This window comes from Tricharina praecox (genome assembly GCF_024521635.1).
Source record: "Tricharina praecox strain CBS 144465 chromosome Unknown BZA05scaffold_9, whole genome shotgun sequence".
Lineage (NCBI taxonomy): Eukaryota > Fungi > Ascomycota > Pezizomycetes > Pezizales > Pyronemataceae > Tricharina > Tricharina praecox.
In genome coordinates, this window is record NW_026250411.1 from 1,049,479 (window position 1) to 1,063,120 (window position 13,642).

The following is a 13,642-nucleotide window of genomic DNA, read 5'->3' on the forward strand; positions in this document are numbered from 1 at the left end:
GTAGTGGAGAGGTGAAGTGAAGTGCGCCGTTGACCTTTGGGTTCGGCAATGCGCGACCGATGCGACAACACAAAAAATGAATCAATACGGAATTCTCTAAAAGCTATATGGCCAAAGACAGATATAAAAAAGACTCCGCACGGTTTGTGGCAGCGATTTTACATCGTGTTGTGGTCTCGATGAATGGCGGCTCTTAGTAGGGACATTCCCAGCGAACACAGGTTGAATGTGGACACCGAACACCTACAAAGCACCAGTAGAGCTACATCCTAATCCAACAACCGCTTATTCCAGGAAGCCGCATAAACATCCTTCAATCCTTCAATTCTTCACAAAAACCTACATCACATACCTCCGCGCCAATGGATCCATTCTCATCTGAAGGAGGTAACTTGTTTGCCCCTAAAGTTCTGTCTTGTTGCGGTGTCAGGTTGCCCCACTAACACGCACCCACCCACCACCGGCTAGAGCTCCTAAACATCCACAATGCCTTCCACCAAGGCCAATACTCGTCGGTAGTATCGCAAAGCACATCGAGCCTGTCGCCCGAAAACCAGCTCCGTGCAAAAGTCTACATCCTGCGTGCGCGCATCGCCAACGGCGAGGCAGCGGACGTGATCGGCGAGCTTGGAGGCGCCGACGAGCCCGACCTCAAAGCTGTCAAGGCTTTTGCCGAGTACACAACTGGAAACACCGAGTCGGCGGTTGCCGAGATCGATGCGCTTGTTGCCGCGTCTTCGGATAATAGGACGGTGCAGGTGCTGGGAGCTACGGTGTTGCATTTGGAGGGGAGGAGTGATGATGCTCTCGGCTTGTTGAGCAAGCATGAGGGCAACTTGGAAGCGTAAGTCCGAACCGTGGGGAGCGACGATATGGCACCGCTGACGGACTTGCGGGCTCATAGTTTGGCTCTGACAGTACAGATCCGTTTGGCCCTGAACCGGACAGATTTGGCTGTGAAGGAGGTACAGTCGGCCAAGAAGTGGGCGCAGGACAGCTTGCTTGTTAATCTGGCCGAGTCGTGGGTTGGGCTGCGAATCGTAAGCTTCTTGGGTCGCGAAGTTGAAGGTATCGTACTGACGATGTATGCGTAGGGTGGTGACAAGTACCAACAGTCGTACTACGTTTACGAAGAACTCGCACAGGCACCGATCTCCTCGTCGCCGCAGACGTTGGTCGGTCAGGCAGTGGCCGAGCTACACCTGGGCCGCCTGGAGGAGGCAGAAGTCGCTCTTCAACAGGCCCTCGAGAAGAACCCGAACCACACGGAAGCTCTCGCCAACTCGATCGTGCTCTCGGTCCTCGCAGGCAAAGACTTTGCGGACTATCTCAAGTATGCGCATATATTCCCTCCACGGGCGGGGATGCGGGGCAGCATCCCGAGAGGCTGGACCGGATAAGGCTGACTGCTTCTGCTTCACACTAGGACCCTACAGACTGCTGCGCCCTCTCACATCTTCCTGACCGATCTCGAGCAAAAGAGCGAATTGTTCGACAGGGCGGCCGCGAAATATACCGCCAGGGTGGGTGCATAATCATGTCACTTTAGATGTTTGGGCCAGGCGGAGTAGGTGAATCGAATGCATACCTACATATTCGCAGATAGAGGGAAATACTTAATCCATGCTCGATCTGCTTACTTCAACGCATCTGAACGCGTCGATGACTATTCCCCATACCCATGAGATATCGATCTGGCGGTGAGACGTGAGGGAATTTGAGTATGACTATGCGCCACAATATTAGCCGCGACTTCTGTAACAACGTGCAAGCCCTGCCGTCACATCGCAAGGGAAGTTGATGGATGACGATTCGCACGGACCCAAGCCCACGCATCGAAATGTTCCTGGCCCTGCCTTGTTTCACAGGTTATTGAGTCTTGAGGGATTAGGATTCCGGGCTGGCCGGGACTGGTTGACGTCAATCCTCGCCGCCTAGTGCGGCGGGCGCCGTTGGAACGGGCTTGACCCGATGTGACGGTGCTAACCAAACCAGCCACACCGCGTAATTCGCGCCTCCGCACTGCACATACAGAGTGGTTGCCGTGGCAAGATTGCGGACCGTCGGGCGTGCGAGGAATCGACGTCAGTCGGTCCTGACCGCGTAGATGGCCAACCCAAAGTGGACGGAAACGTGGGTCTTCTTGTGGTGACCTGGTCTCCAAATGCAGTGGCTACTTTTGGGCCAGTCGGCTGCCCGCGATGAAGCGTACTCTACTCTTCGGTAGTGTGCACTAACCACTCTGCGGCCGGATCGTTATCACGGGGATGAGAGACCACCCAGGAAGATAAAGGCCCTGAGTGAGGATCGATGAAGCTCGCCAAGCACGGGGCCTTATGTCAGCGCCAGGGGTAAAAAGAGTTTTCTGCTGGCCAGTCAGAGTGGCCGCCATCATAGTTATCGGCTCTCTTCCAGATCGAGCGGGATTTTGACATGACCTGCGGGCAATCCGCTTCGGCCTGTCTGTCTGGCTGGCTGGCTGGCTGCTGGCTGGCTGCTGGCTTTCGATGCGCGGCCAGCTTCAATTCCAATCGCATACATATCATACATGGAGCACTAGCAGCTGGTAGTAAGCCGATTCAGAAATGTCCCCATAAGGCAAGGACTACCCTAATCAATCAAATCACCCATGGCCACCTTATCAGGTCTCTACTCTAACCTCCGCCCCGCTTCACCTTCCCTCCTAGAAGACACACAGCAGCAAGCAGCAGCAGCTGTGAGTGCTCACCGTTTGTGCCTAGACAAGCCGAGAGATCTCGCCGGCGACGGTGATCCGGTGGCACACGGCGGCCAACCGATATGTCTTAGCTTGCGTCTCGTCACTGGTGCTGCCCCTCCATCCATCCATCCCGGCCGCCGCTTTAAAAAAGACACTTCCCATAACGATGCCAGTGCGTTTAAAGAGAAGCCACCAAGCCCTCCTCCCCTCACCACCTCTCCTTCCCCCCCGCTTCCTTCCTTTCCATTCCAGCTCCTTCAGTATCCGTCTCTCTGGCTTTCTGGCTTGCTTGCTCTCAGCTTCGAATCCCTCTTAGCGCGGAATTCGCCCCTCCTCCCTCCACCCTCCATCTACAGTACCCCATTCTCTCTCAGGTACCTTGATTGAAGCTCTCCTCGCTGCGTTCTGTATCCCTCTCTCCTCTGCATCTCCTTGCCACCTGGCGTCGATAGAGACTCCACGTTGCTACACACACAATGGCTCCTCACGTCCTCAGCTCCGACCCTGCCGGAGCCGCCCCCGAGCTAGAGAGGGCGAAGCCGAACCTTGGAGGTGCCACACCTCAGGACCTCCGGATACCGATCAAGAGCAGCGAGAGCAGCGATGACCTTGCCGGCTTGTCGAAGCGTGACATTATCATCTTCTCCGGTACTATCCCTCTAGCCAAACTCCCCCCTCCTAAGATCTCCTCTTTCTGGGGCATGGTGCTGACCGATAAAAGATTTCGATGGCACAATCTTCATGCAGGACACCGGACACATTCTCTTCGACGCTCACGGATGCGGAGCCGATCGTCGAGAAGAGCTGGACGAGCAGATCCGCATGGGCGTGAGGTCGTTCCGTGACGTCTCGGAGGAGATGTGGGGTAGTCTCAACGTTCCGTTCGAGAACGGCTTCGAGGTGATGAAGGAAGCTCTCAAGATTGACCCGCACTTCCTCGAGTTCCACGACTTCTGCATCAAGAATAACATCCCCTTCAACGTTATCTCGGCCGGACTTAAGCCCATCTTGAGACGTGTGCTGGACGAGTTCCTGGGAAAGAAGCAGGTATGTCGGAGCTTGTGTTGCATTTGCCCGTTGATTTTTCCGGCTGACAGGTGCATTGCTAGTCTAAACATATCGATATCATTGCCAACGACGCAATCATCCCCGAGGACGGTAAATCGTGGAAGCCCATCTGGCGCCACGAGACGCCACTCGGTCACGACAAGGCCGCTTCGATTCAGGAGTACCGCACCATCGCCTCGTCCGAGAGCGAAGACGGCTCCGTGCCCCTCGTTGTATTTGTCGGAGACGGTGTTTCGGATCTTGCCGCCGCACGTGAGGCCGATGTCCTGTTTGCTAGGAGAGGTCTCAGGCTCGAAGAGTACTGCAGGACTTGCAAGATCCCGCACATCTCTTTCGACACGTTCAGGGACATTCAGACGGAGATCATCAGGATCATGAAGGAGGACACAAAGAAGACTGCCGGTGCCGGAAAACCCACGCACTACAATCCTCGGGCAAACTTCTGGAGGAAGGCCGTCAAGAAGAAGAACGTATGCTAACTCCCCACTTCCGTCCTTTACGAGTAATGTGCAGGACTGATGTGTATCACTCATGCAGATTCCCCGTTTCGTCAAGAACTCTACACAACAGGACAAGATGCACCTCTGGCCCGAGACATTTACGGTCACGGCCGAGCAGCAGCAGCAGCAGGGCGAAAGCTCGGGTTTTGCAGACCAACAGTCGTAACCGGTAGTGTTCGAATTGTGCAGCAGGGAAGGAGGAAGATAGATGGAGTTGGAGCTTGCCGCTTTGATAGAGTAGAAGGGGTGTTGTTTCTTTTTTTCCTTTTGCTCTTCCCACTTCCCAACACTATCATCCCTCTACCTCCCCCCACGCTTTTGTTCCCCTTTTGGGCATTTTTTTTTATCGATACCTCTTATAGGGTCTTATCTACCTATCCTGTCTGTCTTGTCTTCCGGCCGTGTTGTGTTGTGGTTAATGATGTTGCATGTAAGAATTGTGGTATTCATTGCGGCGTACTGGCGAGGTTTCTGTTTGTTTGTTATTTTTTTCTCCCGTTTATTGATTGATTACGTCAAGTCGCAAGTTGCAGAGCATGCGGGGCAGCGTGTTAAAACTACATCTGTTTTTCATTTCTAGAATGCAACACAATGCGATGCTCGCTCACGAGATTCTGTGTATCTTTTTACTTTTTGTTTGGATGTGATGTGATGATGGCCAAACGCAAACTGCCGTGTCGCCGCCGTCCCCGCCGCCGCTCGTGCCGGATGCGCATGTGGAGGAGGAGGAGGGTGTGAGAGTGTGGTGGGATGGTCGGAGCAGTTCCGTCCGCACTGCTGATGATCGGCGGGTGTTTCGGTTCTAGGCTTCTGGATCTGGATGCGGTCGTGAGGGGGGGTGTTCCGGTGCATGTAATCACATGGTATCACTCGAGTGTTGGGATGGTAATGGAGAATCTGGACTGTAGTAAAGAAACTCCCCCCGCATCTAAAGCTTTCATTCCTTTTTTTCTATCACCGATAGAACACGATATCTATGACTTATCCAACCTGACCGCAGCATTGTTCTCGATGAATCCCAGATCGACCTTATGGCCAAGGAGCTCACGAATATTGCTAACCTTGTATCTGATCATTGTCGGACGCTCAAGCGACAATCCCCATCCGTAGACGCGCAGGTCCTTGGGCAGTCCCATGCTCTCGAGCATTTCGGGGCGGAACATGCCCGAGTTCCCGATCTCGACCCACTTTCCGAGGCCCTTGTGCTCGCCAAAGATCTCCATTGACGGCTCCGTGTACGGGTTGTACGCCGGCTTGAACCGCAGGTCGTCGATCCCCATCTTCCGGAAGAACTCCTTCATGAACCCGATCAGCCCGCCGAGGGTGAGCCCGTAGTCGGCGATCACGCCCTCGACTTGGTGGAACTCTGCGAGGTGTGTCGCGTCCACCGTCTCGTTGCGGAAGACTCGGTCGATAGAGAAGTACCGTGCCGGCCCGGGGTTCTGTGCCAGCTTGTGCAGCATCGCGACGGAGGTGGCGGTCGTGTGCGTGCGCAGCACGAGGCGGAGCGCTTCCTCGGCCCGCCAGGGGTAGCGGTACCCCGCTGAGCCGTATTTGCCCTGCTCGTGCACTTCGCGCACGTTGTTCCAGTACTCGGTGTCCTCCGGGAGATCGGCAACCGCCGGGTCCGAGATGTAGAAGGTGTCTTGCAGGTCGCGCGCGGGGTGCTGCTGCGGCACGAACAGCGTGTCGAAGTTCCAGAAGCCGGATTCCACAAAGCTGTGGTCATTGCGTCAGCAGTCCGCCCCACCACCGCCACAGCGTCAGATGCGTGTGGCATAGGTATACGTACCGGTCGGTCGACATCTCGGTGAATCCCATCTCGAAGAAGATATTCCTGAACTCGTGGCGGACCTTATTGAGGGGGTGTAGGGCACCGCTGTTCTGCTTCGCGCCGAGCGCGGCAAAGTTGTACGCCTTGAACGTCTTCTCCTTCCAAGCACCTCCGGCCACCATCTCCGCGGTCAGATCCGTCTCCTCGCGCACTATCTGCAGCGCGAACTTGGCCCCCTTGTTGATCAGGAAGCTGATCCGCTTGTTCATCACGACAAGCTTGCGCTTCTTCAGGTCCGCGAGAATCTTAACGTCCGGATACGTCTGCGTCTCCGCGATCACGTTCAGCTGCTCGCGCGTCACGTCTTTGATCGAGTCGGCCTGTACACACACATTGTCATCAGCCTTTCCCGTACCATACCCATAAATCGTTTCATCTCAACTCAATAGGGAGTGGCAGACCTTCTTGAGCAATTTATCGCCATCCTTCTTGATCCAGCCCTCCTTGAACGCCTTTCCCTGTCCCACCTTTGCGCTCGCCGCACCGACAACTTTCTATCTGCCCTTCAGCACCCATCCATGCCTTCTTCGCACACCTCAATCCACCAGTAACAACGGGAGACCCACCGCCAGCTCCGAAATCTTCATCCCATCGACAGCGTTACACACCGCCTCGTACACCTTGGCCTCGTGGGACCCGCGCGCCGCAATATCCGCGCCCTCGCCCGTCAGCACCGCCACCTCCCGCTCCAGCGTTTCGTACACCACCATCTCCCGGCTCAGGAGGGAGTCTAGCGCGCCCTTGAGCGCCGCCGGCGGGATCGTCGCGAACGCGGAGGTCGAGGCTAGCGGGAGCGTGGCCGCAGAGTCGAGCGCGGAAAGAACGGTTGTTACGAGGTCGGCTGTCGCCGTGGCCGCGGATGGAGCGGGTTCGGGTGCCATCGTGTGTTTCTGTGTGGGGTGAGCGTGGCGGGTGGTGAGGGGGACGAGGTGGGGTGCTGTATTGGTGGGATCTGGATGCCCCTCCAATTGCGACTAACTAGCATCGCTGGATTGCGGGGGAGGGGCGTGAGTCAATGTGCCGGGTAAGACTGGCACATGTGGAGTCACTCGAGATAACCGATAGGTACCTGTGGGAAAGATTTCCATCAACTGGGGAATTCTGCTGCGGAGATGGAGTTTTAATCCGTAGCAATATACCATACTAGTAGTATGAACTTCCGAGTTTTGGCCCACGACTGCGCTGCCGTCGTAGCCGCGGAGATATCACTCGCGCAGCGAACCCGAACCTGAGCTCTCTCTCTCTCTCTCTCTCTCGAGTCAACAGGGCTGACGAAACCCGTTCTCCCAAAGCCTGCAGCCTGAAACCTCACGCGACACATGAGCCGATAAGTTTGTACTGACATCTCCGAAAAAAACACCCGTGCTGCAGTGGGTCCTGGGAGTACGTAGGGTAGGTAGGGTACGTACCTGGTACCGTAGATCACGCCTTTGGAAGGCTGTTTTCATGTCGCTAAGATTACGTCTGCTCACTGCTCTGCTCACTGCTTGCTCAGGCTCAGGCTCAGACTCGGGCTCGGCTGGGATCATCCATGATCAGGGCTACGAATACCTATGGGAAATAAGGAGTGCCTCAACATTTGGACTGACCATTCCAAGCTGCAATCGTAGCCTACATCTTACCAACTCCTTTTCCAAAAAAAATATTTTTGGGTTTTGGGTTTTTAGATCAGAGCCTATCAACTCCGTCGTCGTCGTCCTCGAGCGACCGCCGACCGCTGACTAAAGAGTGCGACGGTCGAGTGATCCTCCATGCACCACCTTCGATTCGTTTCCAAGTACTCTGTTTGATCGTTCATCAACTGCATGCGCCACCTCCCAAGCGCCACCTTCCAAGCCCCAGCCCCACCCATCCCTAACCGCCCGAGTGACATCCCATGCGCATCCTCACATCCTCACATCCTCACAACCCCCCGTCGTGACGCCGTCCGAAGGTTCAGCTGCCTACAGTGCGTGCTCCACTCTACTCTAGTTAGTCATATGTATACACTGCATCCCCGGCGCCGTCGTCGGCGGCATGTGTACTGTACATACACACAGTGCAGCGTGTGCGGCGTGCGCCTGCAGACCCTAAGCAGCAGCAGCAGCAGCAGCAGCATATCTACACACACACACATCGATACATAGAGTAGCATGGAGTAGCATATGCCACGCTACCAACCACCTTGACCACCGAGCACCTTGCTCATGTGCGCAGCACCATCACTAGCGGCCAGCCAGCCAGCCCAGCCAGCGCGTTCAAATGGAGGTCCATACTTTGTACTCTACACATGTACGATATGTAAAGTACTCGTACATAAAGTATCTGTGCAAATTACCTCCGCTGCGTCATCCCACTCTAGCCTCCTGCCCCTGCTCCTCACTCATGCTCCCCATGCTCCCCATGCTCCTCATGCTCCTCATGCTCCTCACGCTCATGCTTTTGCTCGCTCATGCTCATGCTCATGCTCAAACCATCAGCGCAAACCATCAGCGCAAACCATCAGCGCAAACCATCAGCGCAAACCATCAGCGATTTAGCACATGCAAGCAAGCAAGCAAGTACCACATCCGGAGCACGTCCGGCTACATCCCATCCCACCGCCCAGACTCCCATCCCACTACCCAGAGATACCACCGCATGCGGTTTCTTCCGTAGTTAACGTTGTTGCCCCGGCTGTTGTTATCTCTCTCTCTACAACTACCTGACGGAAAGCCGCATCACCGCCGCCACGAAACAAGAGCTGTGGCACACAATACCCACACAATACTCAGCCTTCAAGTATAGGTATGATTAAGTATTTCACCGCCGCCTGGCCTGGAATAGATAGCATGTAGTGGTAAAAGTATGATAAAAAGTTAATAAATCGCTCAGATTCTATACACATTTCCTCCCCTCCCGCAACCGCAGCCGTAGCAAAGGCACAGGCAAAAGGCACAGGCAAAAGGCACAGGCAAAGGGCACAGGCAAAGTTAAGGCAAAGTTAAGGCAAAGGTAAAGGTAAAGCGCAAAGGTAAGGCAAAGGCATGGTAACACACGCACACACTGACGATGTATATGAAGATGTCAAAAAATCAATTTAGAGGATGCGCACTGGTGCCGCGCACTGGTTACGCACCTCTGGGGGTCAAGAGTAAACAGGACGGGACGGACGGGACAAAGTCAAGTGAAAAAACCAAACGAATAAAGCGCAAGCAAAACCCATCCAGAAAATAAAGACCCCATATCGCTAGCAAAGGGAAGAAAAGTAAAAAAAAAGAGAAAACAGACAAAAGCGCGGGAAGGACCAAACAATAGATCCAGGGCCTACGCGCTCCCAAAATGCGCATAAACTGGTGCAAAAAATATACATGTACTGCCGAACACCTCTAAATGTGACGGGAAAAAAAGAGAAAACCAAACATGCCCTCGTCGCCATATTAATTGGCTCGTCTCAGGTCCAGTTGTCGCCGCGAGGGAACAAGTGGATGATGTAGGGTGCGCCGGAATTCAAGAAGCAGACGGAAAAAAAGTGGACGAGCTGCGACAAGCGATGACGACAGGTGAGTAGGAGAGAGTCGAAAGCTATCATCCAACAGATGCGATGATCGCCAACGCTAGACTTTTCCGACAAAGGTCCTCTCCGAATTCAGCTTCATCGCATTCCGGTCGTGAGACTCTTTCCTGCAGTTCTCCAGCCCGGTGCACTTGTGGTCCTCCAACAGCCGATGCTTGCCGCAGAAGTGGCCGTCGCAGAATGTGCAGTCTCCGACTATCCGTTGTGCGGCATTTGAACATTCCTTAAATGAACATGTCTTCTTCTTGGGCGCACCGCCTCGTAACCGCAGGACCAAGTGTAGAGTGGACTCCTTCTGGATGTTGTAATCCGAGAGCTGAATGATGCGATCACAGTCAGTAAGTGCTTCGGCAATCACGGTGGCGCAATGGGGGTGGAAGGAAAGCGGGTTCACCGCGAGGACAACTGACGGTTCGGCCATCTTCAAGCTGCTTTCCGGCAAAGATCAGGCGCTGCTGATCCGGCGGGATGCCCTCCTTGTCTTGGATCTTGCTCTTCACATTGTCGATGGTATCCGATGACTCAACCTCGAGCGTGATGGCTGTAGCAGTGGTCAGCAGGGCGGTAAACACGAAGCCAGGGCGACAAGATGGACGTACTCTTGCCGGTAAGCGTCTTGACGAAAATCTGCATGATGAGGATTGATAGATAGGACGTGTGTTGTGATGGATTTGGACGACTGTAGAATGGAGTTGAAGAGCTGTAGAGCAGGAGCTTCGCGCGGGTTGGGGGGGCGGCGAGAGTTTCCGGTGAGGTGTTGGGAGCTTGACGCGAGGAGGAGGAGAGACGACGAAGGCTGATGGAGAGGACGAGGACGAGGACGAGGAGTCTGTCTTAAGAGCAAAGAAGGAGGACGATCGTATACTAGGGGAAAGAAGAGAGCAGTAGAAGATCAGCGGGCGAGCCAGCGCTTTTGAAGGGAGGCAGCTCTCCGGGGGGTTCAAATTCAGTGCCTCCCCCCCTCCCCCCACCCCTGTCAACCGTCGCCTGTCGGCATGGGACCTGACCTGAAATCGAACCGTGGCCCAAGTCGACCTGGACCAGGCTGGATGCGTGAAAAATGCTGACCCACGGAGTTTCACGCAGTGGCGGAATTCTGGTCATCTACTAGTCGCACTGCCGTGTGCAGCGAACGCCGAGCTGTACGAGTCTTCACTCTAGCTGTACGACCATTCCTTTCATCTTTCTTCTTCTTCTTCTTCTTCGTCTTCTCCTCCTTCTTCTGCTTCTTCTGCTTCTGCATCTTTCTCTCGTCCGTTCTCCGTTGCTCGGGTCTCCAGGATGCAAGCGGGGAAACTTCCCGGAGTCTGTCGTCAGAAGGCGAAGACAAGCGGGCAGTGTTTTCTCCGCCACCACAACATGCTCCGCACATCCGTTCCACGCCACACTCCCGCCCAGCCTTTGGCGGCGGCATGCTCTTCCTCTTCGACTTGATCGCAGCTTATTGCAGGAAGCATACAATATGTCATTTGTCCCCTTGGTTTCAAAACGTTCTTTTTCTGATCAGCTCATAGGATTGGCGGTACCTAGTACGTATGGCCTGCGGGTGATGAGTGGATGCCGTTGATGGCCTCGCTCCCGGCGATTTAGTAGAGAAAGCCGGTAGAACTACCGGTAATATCAACGCACAGCACTGGTTAGGTCAACGGCCTGGGTGTCATGATCTCGATGTAGGACAACAATCGCGTTCTTATGGAATTGCCGTGGTCGTTCGGGAACGAGGAACCTCGACAATCAGTGGATTACGGCAATGGGGATTCTTAGTCCCTGGTCGTTCATGTCGGAGGGGGTTGGAGGGTCGTGGGAAGGACGGGGGTGGGGCGAGTGATATCCAAGTTGAATCGCTGTCAAAGCCCTTGTTCGTAGTGCTGGATGACGCAGCGGCAGAACCCGGAGAGGTCGAAGTCTAGCTTCACGCATCTTAGAATCCCCTCTGCTATACGGTAGCTATGTCGTGGGCTGTTTTGTGTTGTTTTTTCAAGATCCAGAGCAGTCGACGAGAGAAGGGGGAAAAAGGAAACAAAGCTGTAGATGCCATGCCGAATCGCTTCCCCATGCTTATGTAGGCAGTTGCATGATGAACGTATGTGTATCCGCCACCGCGAAGGAGAGTCGAGACTACTTCTGCTTCTGCTCTTGTCGTTGATTGCTTGCTTTGTCGTTGATTGCTTGCTTTGTTAGGCGCGGGGTCAGAGCTAGAGAGAGACCAGCAGTAGGGTACAGATAGCGCGCCGGGTCCTTAACATCATCAGGTGCCAGCGGCCTGACTTGGTGTTCCTAACCAGCAGCTCGCTCCCACCCCAACTCTGCCCGATTGCAACCCCATCGTTATCGAACGCCTTCAAACCAAACCACCTCTTCCACCCCCCATTCCCCCACTCTCCTCTCCTCCCCGCCTCGCCTCACACCAGACTGGCCGGCGCTCCGGGTAAGTGGGGGTGCTCCTTCTCCCTCTTCTCATCTCGGCGAAACAATTGGACCCGATTAACTGCTAGCTGGGTGCGAAATTCGGCAGCAAAGTGTTGGGTGCGGAGTGGGAGGGAGGAAGGAATGCAGTGGTTGGGTCCACGTACGAGAGCATCCTGGCTGCACTTGCGATAGAGAACGCGGACAGCTTGCATTCGGCAAGAAAAAAGTCTAGCCTAGTCAATAAGCAAAGAATGGGACAGACAGGACGGACCCTCCGCCATCCATTCATCCTTCCACTCATCCATCCAGCACGCTCCTCTCACGATTGTGTCTACTCCACCTACTCTACTCTAGAGCACGCACTCGGTGGGTAACGGAGCGATCACCACGGTGACACAACAACCGTGGGCTTTTGGGGGCCAGCGAGTGAGCGAGCGGCTAGTTGTGCGTTAGGAGCATCGGCGGGTGGGAAACGAAACGGAACGTACCTTCGGGGGTTTCACACCTGGGCTGATATGACTGACGGGAATCCCAGACGGTCATAGTTGTTTCTATAACTGTGGATTGGCCTCGCCAGATACTGAGAAAAGAATCACTTCGGCGCCAGCATTTGTCTTACTCGTTTCCAATCGAGACAATACCTACGATATCCAGAGTATGATAGGCACGAGTGGCCTCGGCACATAAAGCTCTCGAATTCCTCGACTTGTGCCCTCCAACACCACTCAGTCTTCTATACCTAATCTACTACCCGGGCCCCCTCAATGGTACCTCCTTATCACCACCATGAGTGGAAATAGTTCCTCTCACTTGCCGCTCTTTCTCCTACCTCGCTTGGATAGGATATTCCGATCCATAAAGGAGCACTCGCTTTATCTAGCAAAGAGGATCAATTAAAGCGCAACGGAAAGGCGCACAAGACGACGACGGCAGTCTGTACTCATGTCGAAAAAATAAACTGCTCTATAAATACGAGGATACTCTCAGGAAATAGTGAGTACCAACAACAGTAAACAGAACCATCCACTTAACCGGGTATATCACGGAGCAAATTCAACATGTGCAATTCTTCCGCGCAGTAGATAATAAGCCTCCAATCATTTCGCCCCCGGGCTGTCGACCTTCCAGATATCGTCTTCGCTGGGTGATCCATTTTCTTGTGCGTTCGCGCGATCGCAATCCCTCTTTGCGCATCGTCACGGTCCACCATGTTGCGCCCCTCACGGGATGCCGGGAGCACCCTCAAAAGGTCAAGAACGAATAACGTAGTATCCAGAATATCCGATTCGATTGTGTTGCAGAAGATGCCACCGAGGGCTGCGATGGTGAGGTTGCACGGAGCGTGAGTGTGGAGTGGGAAGGAAGGAAGGAAGAGTGCTGTAGTTGTCGTTGTCGTTGTCGCAGCTGTTGTGGGTAGGGGAATCTTATGGGAGGATGTGGCACTGCAAATCAGCACTCAATCAGCACATAGGTTCAAGTTGATAACGGTTTTCGAGTCTGGTGGATCGATAACTCCCCGAGCTTGAGAGCAGTGGGGCAGAGACGGCGTGTCAGCTTGCACCGGATAATGGCTATGG

The 13,642-nt window shown here is 54.4% G+C and overlaps 5 protein-coding genes across 5 annotated transcripts; 3 read left to right on the forward strand and 2 right to left on the reverse strand.

The window, feature by feature from the left end:
* The first annotated feature begins 136 nt into the window (after positions 1-136).
* BZA05DRAFT_395353 (coatomer epsilon subunit-domain-containing protein) lies at positions 137-1,683 on the forward strand. Its single transcript, XM_051483423.1, has 5 exons — positions 137-387; positions 469-844; positions 905-1,040; positions 1,095-1,333; positions 1,427-1,683. The coding sequence occupies exons 1-5, from the start codon at positions 363-365 to the stop codon at positions 1,533-1,535; spliced, it is 885 nt and encodes a 294-aa protein (XP_051340538.1). The 5' UTR covers positions 137-362; the 3' UTR covers positions 1,536-1,683.
* A 1,244-nt stretch (positions 1,684-2,927) lies between these two features.
* BZA05DRAFT_276661 (HAD-like domain-containing protein) lies at positions 2,928-4,579 on the forward strand. The gene is made up of 4 exons (XM_051480287.1): positions 2,928-3,367; positions 3,441-3,766; positions 3,829-4,257; positions 4,325-4,579. The coding sequence occupies exons 1-4, from the start codon at positions 3,196-3,198 to the stop codon at positions 4,451-4,453; spliced, it is 1,056 nt and encodes a 351-aa protein (XP_051340539.1). The 5' UTR covers positions 2,928-3,195; the 3' UTR covers positions 4,454-4,579.
* A 609-nt stretch (positions 4,580-5,188) lies between these two features.
* On the reverse strand, positions 5,189-7,153 carry BZA05DRAFT_395357 (tRNA synthetases class II core domain (F)-domain-containing protein). Its single transcript, XM_051483424.1, has 4 exons — positions 6,688-7,153; positions 6,523-6,615; positions 6,080-6,441; positions 5,189-6,006 (listed from the first exon to the last, which is right to left on the reverse strand). Exons 1-4 carry the CDS (start codon positions 7,000-7,002, stop codon positions 5,262-5,264), a joined length of 1,515 nt encoding a protein of 504 aa, XP_051340540.1. The 5' UTR covers positions 7,003-7,153; the 3' UTR covers positions 5,189-5,261.
* Positions 7,154-8,427: 1,274 nt separating this feature from the next.
* BZA05DRAFT_276721 (uncharacterized protein) lies at positions 8,428-8,904 on the forward strand. Its single transcript, XM_051480288.1, has one exon. The coding sequence runs from the start codon at positions 8,486-8,488 to the stop codon at positions 8,756-8,758; it is 273 nt and encodes a 90-aa protein (XP_051340541.1). The 5' UTR covers positions 8,428-8,485; the 3' UTR covers positions 8,759-8,904.
* Positions 8,905-9,607: 703 nt separating this feature from the next.
* BZA05DRAFT_276739 (ubiquitin-related domain-containing protein) lies at positions 9,608-10,511 on the reverse strand. Its single transcript, XM_051480290.1, has 3 exons — positions 10,256-10,511; positions 10,067-10,197; positions 9,608-9,972 (listed from the first exon to the last, which is right to left on the reverse strand). Exons 1-3 carry the CDS (start codon positions 10,287-10,289, stop codon positions 9,697-9,699), a joined length of 441 nt encoding a protein of 146 aa, XP_051340542.1. The 5' UTR covers positions 10,290-10,511; the 3' UTR covers positions 9,608-9,696.
* Between the last annotated feature and the right edge of the window lie 3,131 nt (positions 10,512-13,642).